This window comes from Cinclus cinclus, chromosome 2, assembly GCF_963662255.1.
Source record: "Cinclus cinclus chromosome 2, bCinCin1.1, whole genome shotgun sequence".
Lineage (NCBI taxonomy): Eukaryota > Metazoa > Chordata > Aves > Passeriformes > Cinclidae > Cinclus > Cinclus cinclus.
In genome coordinates, this window is record NC_085047.1 from 92,348,944 (window position 1) to 92,363,481 (window position 14,538).

General features: G+C 36.5%; 1 protein-coding gene across 1 annotated transcript in view; it reads right to left on the bottom strand.

Moving 5' to 3' along the window:
* Positions 1-740: 740 nt before the first annotated feature.
* The window catches only part of ATP11A (ATPase phospholipid transporting 11A), a 116,054-nt gene continuing 102,256 nt past the window's right edge, over positions 741-14,538 (bottom strand). The window contains exons 27-30 of the mRNA XM_062514961.1: positions 13,879-13,944; positions 13,493-13,596; positions 11,574-11,739; positions 741-4,876 (exon numbers count right to left, since the gene is read on the bottom strand). Coding sequence (XP_062370945.1) covers positions 4,619-4,876; positions 11,574-11,739; positions 13,493-13,596; positions 13,879-13,944 — 594 coding nt within the window. The 3' untranslated portion in view covers positions 741-4,618. The remainder of the gene's footprint in view (positions 4,877-11,573; positions 11,740-13,492; positions 13,597-13,878; positions 13,945-14,538) is intronic.

The window sequence follows — 14,538 nt, forward strand, 5'->3', positions numbered from 1 at the left end:
AAGAACCTCAGCACTTATTGAATCTGTGAAGGAGGAACAAAGCTCTCCTGGAGTGGTACTAATTTCTATTAGTTTTGGAACAACCCCTCATCCCCCAGCTCACATTCCAGCCTTCTTTGAATTTCTTTGTTAGCTTGTTTTTTTAGCTGGCTACATACACTCTGAAAATCGCATAATTACAGAACTGGTAGGGGTAGAAGGGACTTCTGGACATCACCCAGTGCAACCCTTCTACCAAGACACAGTCACCTACAGCAGGTGACACAGGAATGTGTCCAGGTGGGTTTTGAATGTCTCCTGAGAGGGAAACTCCACAAGCCCCCTGGGGAGCCTGTTCAGTGTTCTGCCACTCTCAATGTAAAGAAGTTCTTCCCCATGTTGAGGTGAAACTTCTTATGTTTTAGTTTAAAGCCACTGCTCCTCATCTTGTTGCTTGTCTTGACATCCACCTTTGAGATATTTTTATGTATTGATGTGATCCCCTCTCAGTCTTCTCTTCTCTAGACTAAACAGGCCCAGCTCCTTCCTGCGGTGTCTCCCAAGAGAGATGCTCCAAGTCCCCTTAATCATTTTTGTGGTGCTCTGCTGGACCCGCTCCAGTATGAGAAATGAGCACGACTACAAACATACTCAATAACCAAATCAAACACTCATTCTGTTTTCTTTAAATACTTACATTTTATTACAGACTAATATGAAACCATCTCATATTCATACTAGAATTACTGTAATTACTTGTGAGCAAACTTAAACCGGTCTTGAATGTTTATATTTATTGCAAGCAGATTTGTATCTCCTGCTTATATATTCTACACAAGGATCCAAAATGTGGCTGAATATAAACAAGGTATATTTGGTTGTCTACAGAAATAAAATTAAAAATAGTACTGAAAAGAAATTTTACAGTAATGTATTCACACAGTGACTCTTCAAATCAAATAAATGAAGTAGTCTAGGATAATCTGAACATTAGATTTGAAGGCTGATTTATTTTCAAATAAATGCACCTAAAATTGTTCAATTAAAAATAAGTGTCAGTATTTGGTGCTGATGACTACAGACATCTTTAATGTTTAAAGCACAGATAACTACCCCCAGCCCCATACAGCAACTTTCACAGATTCTACTTTACATTAGATCATGAAAGAACCTCTAATATGCAAAGTGTATATAGCACAGAATTTATGTCCAGGACAATGCAGATTGCAATCCTGTGAATTTTCATAAGGTAAAAAATTAAAGCTATATAAACTGTTTTTTTGATTATTCTGCAAAGTAGAATCACGTATTTTTTTTTTAATCACTTTTGCAATACTTTCACAAATTTCCATTAAAGCTTTTTTAACAGAGACAGTAGCATGAGCACAAGGATCCCACTGGCTTCCAAAAGAAAAGTAGTGCAGTTCCTCAATTAAGCTATTTTTTTCCTCTTATTTTTGCAAGCCAGTTAGGTCAAGACAAACAGGCTAACACAAGCAAGAAAGTAAACTTTAAGCTTTTACATTAAGTGGCTGAACAAACAATTATTGTACATGGTAAAACAAAAAAGATCTTTTGCCACAAGCCAGTGCAGGAATATATGACCTTCTGTGGCAAAGAGCTTGAAATACTTCCTAAGTCTTCACATACATTTGGTTAGCGCTTACCAGTTTCAAGACATTTATAGAAGCAGTTATGGAGACATTATGCTGTTAAAGCTGCAACAATTTAAATGAGGCAAGTTAGAAGGTTACATAGATTTTTAGACCTTTTCTTTTTTTTCCTTCATACAAAAAAATTAGTCTCCTTTCAGCGTCCCACCCATAATCAAACATTCTAATGCATTTTGAGCAAATTCCTACTTTTTCATCTTTTTATCTTTTGCAGCAAGACATCTGCTTCGTTGGACTAGGTTTACATGGCAATAGTAACAGGGACTGAAGTAAAAACACATCAAGTGAAGCCAAGTTGATGGTTTATATTCTTTTCATTAAACAGTCTATTTTAACAAACAAACAGCACCAACTTTTTAAAGGTAAAAGTATTGCTAAATCAAAGCCAAAACTTCCACTTACATTCAATCATTATTTCTCCTCCAAAAAATGACATGTGTAACTAAAATTTCTCAAATGTGTATACAGGTGTTTCAGCCTGAACAATGTTGTCAATAATATCTAGGTGCAGGGCTACACGAAGTTTACAATGAATTGCTTTGTTAGTAGGCAGAACAAGAATGCAGCATTTTTGAAAAACATCAAGCAAAAACTTCCTTATTTAAGGCTAAAAGATAGAACTCACAAAGTAAAAAAACAGGAGGCTTTTTAGAGTAGAAAAGCAAGCAGTTACAATATAGCACTGCAATTACAGTGCTCTCATCACTGCTACCATAAATCCCAACAAAACATCAATAACTTGGGTGAGACTCATAGAGCAACAGACCTGTATTTCTAATTTGACATTCATTAGAATTTTAACATTCAGCCACAACTCCACTCTAAGCTAAATTTAAGTGGCCAAAACTTATAGTTATAAAAAAAGCCTTCAAAACATATACTTAAAAAAACCAGAAATGGTGTGTTAACAAATGTATGAGTAAAACAGATTTATAAATAGCTACAGTATGAAAAATATTTCAGTGCAAAGGCAATTTTAAGATTTCTAAAAAATACATTACAAATAATTTGTTAACTACACACGAGAAATTTGTCACTGCTACTGGTATAAAATGTATACCCATATTAACTTCTTAAAAATATATACACCAGTGTTTTATGTAGGGGATGGTTCTAACTGACCAACATTCAGGTCTGCAATGGCAAGTATATATACATACACCCACACATGAATATGTATTTCAAAATGCTACTGCTATAAGGACATTCTTTGAAACTTAAAAGTGCTATATGTTAAACGATAAAAAACCTTTATCTGTGGTGCTCACTGTTAGACTTTGTAAAACTCTGTTATCTTTGGTATACTGAAGATTTCATAACTTACTTTACAATCTCTGCTTGACCCAGGGCATTTTAATAATAAATCACTGTTTGTTTAATACGAAAACTACTCAGAATACTGTGAGAAACATTTTCTAGTAAGTTGATTTTTCTTTTATGAAAAAGCAAAGTAGTAAGTAAACTTATTTTGCCTCTGTTTTTTCTTGTTAAAACACAAAAAGAGAAATAATTTTTCTCTGCCACCCTCTCCCATGTGAAAGACAACTAACAATGTCTTGGCCAGATCTTCCAATAAATGCTGCAGGTCTGATTCCAAATATTTTGTTTTCACACTGATATAAATTTTTAGGTAATGTCTTCACGGAGGCATTGAATAAGAATGGCTATTAACCCATTGTAACCACCAACCTGAAATTGACTGAAATTGAATTACTCCTTCAGATATTTTTGCACCCCAAAATAAAACACTGGACTAAAGAAACAACACAAGGATGCAGCTAATAGCTGAATTACTGCAAGGAAACATAAATGTAGCAGAGAAAACAGAAGCGCAAGTTGGCTGTCATTCTTAAGAGAAATGAAACAGAATCCCTGCAGTCAAACTAGTTTCTGTATCCCAACTGTGGTTCAACTGCTAGTCAACAGCTGTGTGCCACCTCGTGGTTTGCTTGCAAAAGCTAACAGCTGTGTGCTTTGTAATACATCTACCAAGCCCATTAGCCAGTATCTAACCATACACACATTAAAGAAAAATAAATCACAATTAAGAGGATGAACAAGATAGTAAAATATACCCACCCAGAAAAACAGCTTTTCTTCTTTTAAGAGAAAAAACTAACAAAGTGTGTTAAAAAAGCTTAATATATTATACTTTCTGCTATATTTATATTTTACAATCATAGGGACAGGAAGTGAGAACACCAGGTAAAGTGCATCTTTGACAAATTCAAAGATGTTTTAGGCAAAATGCTTACATTCAGTTGATAAGTAGATACCAACATTGGTGATATTACCTATTTAACAGCCAACTTGACTTCATATTGTGTGTGCATACTCTAAACAAGGATTGTTTTGCCTATCTTTCTACAGGGGAAAACTAATCAAAACCATACATAGCCCTGATTTGGCCACTTACAAGGAAGTGAACATTAGAGTGTGTTTCTTGAAAGCAGATTTGCACAGAGGAAACACCAGTTTGTTCTACAGAAAGAGCAAAGAAAGAAAAAAGGACAGAGGAAAATCAGAAACAGCATTTGATAAATATGCTTTAGGATAATTTCATTAGAGATAACTGAGACAATTGCTCCTGGCTGAAAATTAAAACTGTTGATCTCAAAACGTAAGTGACTGACTGAAACTATGTACTTCAAGTAACAAAGAAAATCACTAAAGATGACAGTAGTAAATACACAGAAGTCTTGACACGGGATGAAGAGAATTTTTAGTGCTACCAGTCTCACAGTACCAGACTGTGCGTATTGTTCATTGCTCCAGTAGTTCAAAACATAAAAAGAGGCCTATTGGCCTGGAAGGATTCATACTTCTAGCTCGTGATCCTGTTTGTCTCAACACTCTCTCAGACAGCAAAAGCCACATATAGTTTAATATGTTTCTGTGACATGTCTGTTTCCTGAAAAAATAAATAAACAAAACCACAGTTTTTAAAGGCTTGACTTGGTGTTCTGTCACATGGACGTTTCCAAACCTGACCCACTGTAGTGGTAGCCTGCACTGGAACGGCCATGCTCATTTGAATAGCCAAAGACAGATGGAAGTACTGAATAATCAACGCCTCTCCACTGCGTAAACATCACTTTTTTAGAATGAGAATTAGACCTTCTTGCTGGGGAATTGCTGCAGTTACTGCTCCTGTAGGTTGGGCTTTTCAGACAGGCAAGAGGCGTGAATTCTGAGATGTGCTCCTGACAGTGCCTCGATGCATCCTGTTAAAGGGAAAAAACAGAAACAAATACACAGTAAATAGACAATCTTGGAACCAAAAGTATATAACTGTTTTCTTTCATAGGACCACTGTCCCTTGGTATAGTAATACCTTTTCCTAGATCACCACTCTGGCTATTGGTTTCATGTGAAAGTATAATCCCTTGCGCTGCTTTGCAATCAACCAGTTTCAACATGATTAGTTTTATATTATATATATATAGTTTCTATATATAGTTTTTTATATATATATATACACACATATACATACATATATATATATATATATATATATATATATATATATATATATATATATATATGTATGATTTTACACTTAACTTCTAAACCTGATAATGGACTCTTCAGAGAAGAGATGAAGACAAAGATGCCCTCAAATGGATGTGTTTTAAACCAAGCTTATGTTTAATTTTGGAATTTCTCCTGGTACATCTTTTTACCCCTGAACTTCTTACGTGGAATTTTAAGACAGGACAGATTCAAGTACTTTGCCCTGTACTTCCAAAGAGAGAAAATTCTTTACAGTCAGTTTGTGCCAGCATATGAAGGTTCCATAGCTTAATGCACTTGCTTTGTACTTCAAAGGAGTACTGAATTTTAGACTTGCTTAGGTTACATGTAGCGTCTATACATGCAATTTATACTGTACATCTCAATATTATTTTGGTCTAATTGTCCATTAAAATTTATCTTTCTCACATAATCACTCCACACTGTGGCAGAATCGGCACTTTGGCTCAGGAAATGCTCAGGTCTATAGAACACCACAGCTGCACGACAAGAGCCTGGACATGTGCACAAACTGAAATAAAACTAGAACAGCCCTTTTCCCAATGAGTCTATAATTCTTTTGCACTAAATGCACATATAATTTCCAGGTATAGAGGTATGGAGGTTTTGTGATGCTATCTAACATATAAATGCATTATAAACATGGTTCAAAGCAATGTTATTCATCAATCTCTCCATGAATACTATATAAATCAGTTAATCCTCTATTCTTAATCATCCCCTTCTTCCCTGGTAATCAGAGCACAGGAGCAAAAGAACAAAATCACAAAGTAAATATTAATGATATAACTTACAGAACTTTGGCGGCATTGTAACATGACACTTTAATGCCAATCACAAGCTTGAAACACTACTCTTGCATAACCTAGAGCAATCTGAAAGCTCTCTTAAAAAGACACTCTTGGAAAGGTCACAAAACTACCCTAAACTGCTCACCACAGTGAGACCTGGGTTCTTTTAAAGACATATAGACCAAATAGCAACATTACATAAAAATCAGCTAACTGACTAGCAGAATTACTTTGAAAATGCAAGAGGGAAGGACTAGTCCAACAGTCTGGCAAGTAATTTTCCTATTCTTTCAGCTAGAAAGTGAAGCATTTGAGTTACCATAGATAGTTCTAAAAATCAAATGCTTTCCTCTACACATGGCTCTGAGATGAGCACCTTTACTAAACCTGAAGCTAGTCAAGGAAGTTGGCATTTTTTACTACTACTTGTGTAACAAACATTAAAAACAAATCAGCTACTTTAGCTATCTTCAGCTACTTTGAAAGTCCTACAGCACACAGAGCACATGACATTCATTCTTTTAACATAACTGCTAACTTTGCACCGTCACTTAGTTGCTCATGTGCTGCTTTTGGGGTCAGGAGAGCATGAAGGGACTGGAACAGTCATGGCATCCAGGTGGGAATCATTAGAATAAAGAGCGTACCTTCTTACTCATTTGTGTAATCAGTGGCATAGCAAGGATATGATGTAGAGAACATCATCCTGCTGGCCTTATGTTTATTTCCCCACATCTGCTGCTGTCTCAGATATACAGCTAAACTCTGACACTTCTCTTTTGATCTGAGGCAGTGACACAGCCATGATCTAGTCTACAGAACAGAGCACTGTGGCAGACACTGTCAGATGCACAGCCCCAGTCTTTTGACCCAGGGTCCTAATCACAAGTGACTCGCTATGATTATCTTCACATGTTACCATCTGCATTTGGTCTATATACGTATTCAAGAACATGAAAGAGGATGGATAAACTGCTCGTGGCTAAGAATTACCTCTGACTTTATGTATTCTACACTGTGGTGTAATGTGAGTACACACTGCAGTAATGACTGCAGATCTCACAGAAGAAATGTTAGGCAACACCTATGCATAATACAATGTATTTATAGGACACAAATATGGGGATATCAATTTACTGGTTTGTTTTACACGATTAAGTTTCTGAGACAAAAAGATCTTACCTTTGGCATGGAACATCTCTTGCAAAAACTAGGACCTCCAAGGAAAACCATGATTTGGTATCAATACTAACAAAGTACATCAAAAACTCTGGAGGAAACAGTTGATTGGTAAATAGCACCAATAGAAATTAATCCAAATTGGCAACACGTACAGTACTGTTACCTAGCTTTGATCTAATTATGGCTCGGAAGGTGAAAGATTTCCTTCAAGAAGTGGCCCATCGCAGTTCGCCAGTGCATTTTGGGCTGTTTTATGTCTCATACTCTTCTGCAAGGATGAGGAAAAACAGTGAGACTCTTGCTGAATACAAGAAATGTGAATGAATTGTACCATTTGGTAACTGTTATAGCAAAGTCCTGTAAAAGTGATGGATTTTCTGATAAATTTAAAAAAGAAAATTTATCCAGTGTATAACAAGGTTTCTATTTCTGGATCCTGAGATTAATCATTTGAGCGTGTTCTTAATTCCATTTCAAACTCTGTTAAAAAATGACTCTCAAAAATCACTAAACTGACTAAATACTGTGGGCTCTGTGTCCTGCCCCTCTAACAATAACCTGCACTGAATGGGAGAGGTGCCTGTGATATGATGAGGCCAACCTGATTCTACATTAAGGAGTGGACATCCTGCTTCACTACTTCCCAGAACAGCTGCCACACTGAAGGGAGTGCCCCACACCGAGGTGATGGGGCAGTGCTAATGAAGGCTGATTTACAGCTTAGTCATTACACATGGGCAGAGAGGGCCGGGGAGTTGCCAAGGAAACTTCTTCCACAGCATTCAAATATTGCAACAGCAAATCCATTGCTTTGTTTCCACAGAGGAGGAGCCTGACACGTGACAAAGGCAGCAGTTTGCTGGTGAACACTTTTCTGAGAGCCCAGTGCAGTTGTTCAGCAGCAGCAGCTAAGCCCATTGAAGAACAGAAGAATGATGAATCCCCAGAGAAGCTTCCCCAGGCAAAAGGACCACTTTGGGTTTCCCCAGGTGCAGCAAAGGGTAAAGATCTCATAACATGGCTGATAGCCCAAGCTTGTGACTGAGTGAAAGGAAAGTGAAAAATCATCAGTCAAAAACAAAGAGAAAAAGAAAAATATTTCTTAAAAAGGGATGAAAGTACAGAAGTAATTTACAAGCTCAGAAACAAAACACCTGGTATTTCAGCTACCAAGTACTTGGAACTGCTGAAACACTATCAATCAAAGTGAAAATTATAAAAACGGAAATAGGATAATTTAAACTGAATTTATATTTTCCCTAACAGAGCAGTTGAAATCCTGTTACCAACAAAAGAAAAATAAAGAAAAAGAAAATATAATCCATGTCGATTGGATATACTAAAACAAATACCCTATTATTCCTTAAAAGTAAAAGCTGAAAGAAACCTTGCAGCTGCAGTCATCAGTTAAAGCACAGAATTCAATTTGTGTCATTGAGCCAGAGTTGCAGACACCACATATATAAGAAAACAGCAGACTTTGACCAAAATTACCAAAAGGCAACAGATTCCTCCAAAGCTTTTGCAGAAGTAATGTTTTAGCCCAAGAAAGACAACAGTTCATATGCGTATATATAGATCAATATACATGCACATATATATATACACACATATACTTGCATGTACATATATGTATGTGTATACACATATGTATGTATGTGTATACATATATATCATGGAAAAGCTCTCTAAAAAACAAAAAACAGAGCTATATGTGGTTTAAAAACATCCGAATGTTAACAATGGTAGACAACCATTTACCACACACTGGAGTGACTCTCAAATAACTGGAAAATTTAGAAGTATAATAACTGCTTCAAAGGCTTTATGCATTCTTACTGCCTGAGTAGAACTAATTTAGAAACCTTGGAAATGGTCACTAGTCCTTTGTTAATCTTTTCAACTGTTTGCAAAACCCTTTTGTTATAAAAAAAAGCAATACCACTTTTAGGAATGCAGTACAATTAAAAACAATCATTCATAAGCTCAGTTCAAACCAATCCTAAGGCACTTGAGACAATTTTAGTCTGAATTGTTGATAGTGAAAAAAAAATGTATTTTCTCTCTGATCTACATAATTACAGTAAATTTCATTGACTGTACATTTTTGAGGGGGAAAGAAGGAGGAAATACATTTTTTATCATAATCATATAAGAAAGAAAGATATAAAATCTGCAGTGGAAACCAACAGTCTCTGAATATTAAGTAAAATACAGTTTTCTTGCAGACTGTAAGGGAAACAAGATTTACTAGCATTTCTTCTACTTTTATATCAAATAATGTCATAAACTTTCAGATTTGAGTTGTTTTCTTTCTAGAAAGAGCACAGAATTTCATAAAAGGGAACATAAGGAAAGCTCAATTTCAAAAATGCATGCTTGAAAAAGAAAAAAGCTGCATTTTCTTGCAGCAGAGAAGATATATTAATATATTCCAAAGACTGCTTAAGTGGTTTCCAGTACCACATCTTCTGTATGATGCTAGCAACATCAGCCTAATCAGAATTACCACTTGTTTGTGTGGTCACTATCCTACTTATTCTGGTACAATGGAAACCCAACATGCATTAATCTACAGACAGACCAATGATTAAAATGGGGATATAAGAATCATAGATTCCTGAGGCAGAAACATTCTGTAAAATGCAGCAAGAACAGTGACAAAAGTTGAGAGTGACAGTGATGAACTGTGACAGCAATTCATACAATCTTTGAGATACACAGAAGGAAAAAACTATACTAAAAAAAAAGTATTCCTCAAAATATAGTTGACATGAATCACAAATGGAAATAATGAGTATGGTAAATAACTTTTGATGATAAGCTTTCATAAAGCCCTTTGAGTGAAGTGGTCAAGCATGCAGAAAGGCAGAAAAAAGTCACCTTTTGTTCCATTAGAAACTTAGACTGCTTGAAGTCTGAGAAAGCATAAAGATGGTGGACTGCTCAACAGAAAGGCACTGATGTTTAGTCTGATTTCCCCAGAAGATTGTAGGAAGCAATCGAGCACATCATTTATGTTTAAAGCAAGGTAGAAGTTATTTAGACAAAGCGGATTGGAAGACAGGAAGAAACAAGGAGAGGGAAGAAGAAACACAAGCAATATAACTGGTTAAAGTCACAGATCTTTGACTTAACATTAACAAATTATTATTGCCAGTGTTGAGCCCCAAGTCTGCTTTACTATTGATTCATTTTTCCAGTACTAATATATAATGTCTGTAAGAAATGCTACAAAACCCTTGTTAGGGATTTTTATTTATTAGCTTGTTTCTTTACCGTAACCCTTGCTCATTCTCTCTCTTTAGACTTTTAAATTAACTATTTGAAAGCTATACTGAGGTCAACTCCTTCCACAGGTAGTACATATGGCAAAGAGACATCAGAGATCTCCAAATGCAAAAATATTAAATACTGATCTGCCTGGGAATGTTTTCCTGCTATTATTTTTTCTTTCCTGAAGTGAGGCATTATTACACCCATACATTCTAGGAATAGAAAACAGTGGCAGAGGCTTTTACATTTGCCAGAGGGATATTTTTTCCTTGGTTGCAAAGTTCCTTTATTCATTTTCTCTTAATGCAAAGTACCTTCTCAATTAAACATAAAAATGCTACCTAATCCCTTCCATTGTTGGTAATTTATTCTTTTAAGCTACTAGTGGCACCTGATGGGCTGAAAAGGGCAAGGGCAGTACCATTAAGTTTAAAGTTCAACACCTCTACTGTCCTTCGCATTCTAACACATATTATATATATAAAAGTTTACTGGGGTTGAAATAGAAGAAAACATTTTCTATTCATGTCCCCAGTATACCACCATGGTTCCCACACAACCTGGCTTGCTCTCCAGCCCTGGCCTGTATTTACCCAGCCATTTCCCTTTTTGAGCTGATCAGATGAAAGGAGAGAACAGATTTTAAAACCCTCTCCCCATTGGCACAGCAAGGCACATTTATGTACAAATAATAGACCAGAACAAGCAAAAGGTAAGTTTAAATATAAAAGAGGAAAAAATTATTAATAGGATATGAGTAAGTTTTAATACATGTGTTTTTGTAACAGGCATCAGTATGTTATCAGATGTAAGTGCCTCTTATCTACCCTTATGGAGATCCCAATCCCCTTGCATTTTTTCTCTCCTCAAATCCAAAATAATGTTGAGCCATGTAGCTGTCTCCCACCATCCTCACCAACTGATTTCCCTGTGGTTGCTGGTATGAAGGCACAAGTGTTGCCCCATGGTTTCAGGTTAACACCACCATGTAAATAACAGGCAGCATCTTGCACCACATTGCTCAGATACCATAGATGGGGAACCTCTGCTCTAATCTTATGTCTGACCTTGGCCTAGGTGATTAGACACTTGTAATACAAAAAAACCACCTAACTTCATGATCAAAAATATTATTTACCTGGATTCTTTCTGTTGCTGTAGGCCACAACTGCTTGCATAAGACCTTCTTCAGAACATCTGGAAGAAGGCTGACAGTTATGAGCAGAATTATACCCAGCCACGCAGGACCACTGGACAGCATTTGCATGAACACGTAATACATCCTCTGATAATTGAGAAAAGGCCTGGGAAGAAAAAATATAAAATAACTATTACACTTCAATACACAAATAAAGGCTGGCAGTATTACGAGAATCATGGCAGTAATGAAATACTTCTGGTTCAGTTTCCCAGTTTGTGGGAGTTCATCCAGCCCAGTCTTCTCAAAGGGAGAGGTAACTATGCACTGTCTGGAGATAAGTACTTTGCTTTTGTCTTCCAGACTGCAGGAAATGTCCCCTCTCTGTATAGTGTCTCTCCCTTGCAAAGATAAATTAAGTTCATTCATTTTTCCATGCAACCCTTATCTTGCCCCAGGTATTTTCCACCTTTCTTTTTGGTGTCCCACCCACCTTTCCCCTGGTCTTTGCTAAGGCACACTCCTTTGTACGTATCCTCACACTAGCGATTGTTAACCACACGTATTTTCATACCTCTCAGGCTCCTGTAAGTACCTCTAATACTTTAATGTTGTGCTCCCCATCCTATCCACTACAGACTTATACAACCACACTATTAATACCTTTGCTTCCTAATTTCCCTGTATCCCATGCAGTTGCATGATCATCACTTTAAGGTACTGGGAACCAGAGCTCCATAATCACTGAGATCCAAGATCAAGGGACAGTTTGCAGCAACACTGTAGTGTAAAACCAGAAGGGGAGTTCCCTGACAGTTTCCAAAATTTGGTAGTATTTGCATACTAAAAAGGTAATGAAGTTAAAATACGCTTTTATATACACACAGTCACATCTCTAATACACAGAAAGTCTGGTTGGAAAGCATTATCTAGGAAAATGTCAATTCTGCAAACTGATGCTGAAGAAACTGAGATTTGATCTTACTAGAAAAAAGAAGAGGCAGCTACATAAATATCCAAGGAGCTAAGAGGTGGTTACTCATATGCAAAAGACACACTAAATACAAATCCCTTCTCTAAATTAAATTGCCTCTTAATCACCAAGCAATAGTTAGAGCCCTCCTTCTCTGGTCCCTGAAAATATTGTGCATATAAAGTAGAAGGGCTCCAGCAGTAGTTAAAAAGATGGCCTTGTAACTGAGGGCTCTACAAGTGTGAAACAAAATTTCCAGCTCTTGGTGGCCATCAGGCACAGTAAGAAACTGAACTTGTTCCAACTTGATTTCCTTTCAAAAAAATTTCAGTTTTAAGTACACAGAACTTTTAATAGCAAAAACCCCCAACACTTTAAATTTGCTATGCACAAGAGTTACACTAATTCCTACAAAGCTTCTTACAAGCATGAACAAGTAGGTGCTCAGACACCTACAGTAACTCCACTTTGCTAGGTAAGGAGGCAAAACTATGAGCTCAAACAGAGGACTCTTGGACATCATTTCAATATTGAGTTGTGCCCCCTGTCTCTAATTTTGACTGTTACAATTAGCTTCCAAGACAAGCCCTGCAGGTAGGTGGGTAGTCACCAAATGCACAGACATGACCTACTCTATGACATTTTGACTCAGAAAGGCAACATCAGCTCCTTGAACCAACCTTTGGGCTGCTTTTGACCAACACTACTGAGATAAACCCAGTGGTAGTCTGGGGTCTGATATTTTCCTTGTATTCTTTAAGAAGATTTTAACAGACATTCATTGACAGAATAGCTGAGCACTCTCCAGTTAGCAATTATGATGTGTTTAAAATAGAGTTCTGTATTGTATAACGGCTAAATTTATTTTTGTGACAAAAAGGTGGAATATAACAACCTTATGTTTCTGAAACAACTTTTGCAATGCAATTAATGTTAGGATTCCTACCAAATAATTCCTCCCCAGAGCAGAGAAAAGACAATGTAGAATACCAGTGATCCCCAGATCACAAAGTGATTTATCCACGTCCAATAGTGTGTATCTAGTGCAAGCTGAAAAAGAAGATATTACATGATGTTATTACCATCTAGATGCAACAAGAATTCCCAGGAGGAGACAAAATAGAATTATACCCTTTGAAAATAGAGAAGAATTCTACATAGAATTAGTTAAAAACATCTTTAACGTTTGAGCACAGTTAAGAAGGCACAGATAGCAAACTCTCTAAAGCAATAAAACAATGCATGGTGATAGAAGGAAATCAATATAAGTAAGCAACAATTAAAAAACAAGTTTTAAGAAAGTTTTAATGGATAAAATACAGCATACCTTACCTTAAATGTAACCGTGAATACAAGCACAGTAAACACCACTGTTCCAAAGGTCCAAGTTCCAAACACCTATAAAAAATGATCCAAAGCAGTTATAGGCAATATTGCCCACTATGTTGTGAATTGTTCAGAGTAAACATCTTAAAGCTTAGTATTGCTTTGTATGATGAACTGACACTTGAGCAAAAACTGAATTCCTACATGATCTATCCAGTGCAAAGTGTTCTGGTTTCTTGCTCTGTGTGTACACACCTGAGATTTCAGACAGAGAAAAAGACCACAACCAAAGCTCTGAACCTAAACATCACTGAGACTGAAAAACAAAGTGCAGTCATTTCATCAATCTTCTTGGATGCCAACTTTTTTCTAATTTCCCTTCTCTGTTGGATGTCCTTGGCATCCAACAATTTATTGGGGGTTCAATGGCATGTTATACAGATAAGTGTAAGAATGTTATAACCATACAAGTACAAAAACATCCACATATGTTTTAAGATAAAACACTTAACTTGTGTTCGATTTTCTCCCCACTTACATAATGACATAAAAAAAACTCCTCAGCTTTACAAGCGGGCAGAAATGACCATTAATGCTGATACAGGGAAGAACTAGTGGTGAATATTGTCACAGAGGACTGCTTGGACTTCAGCAGCTACCAGATGA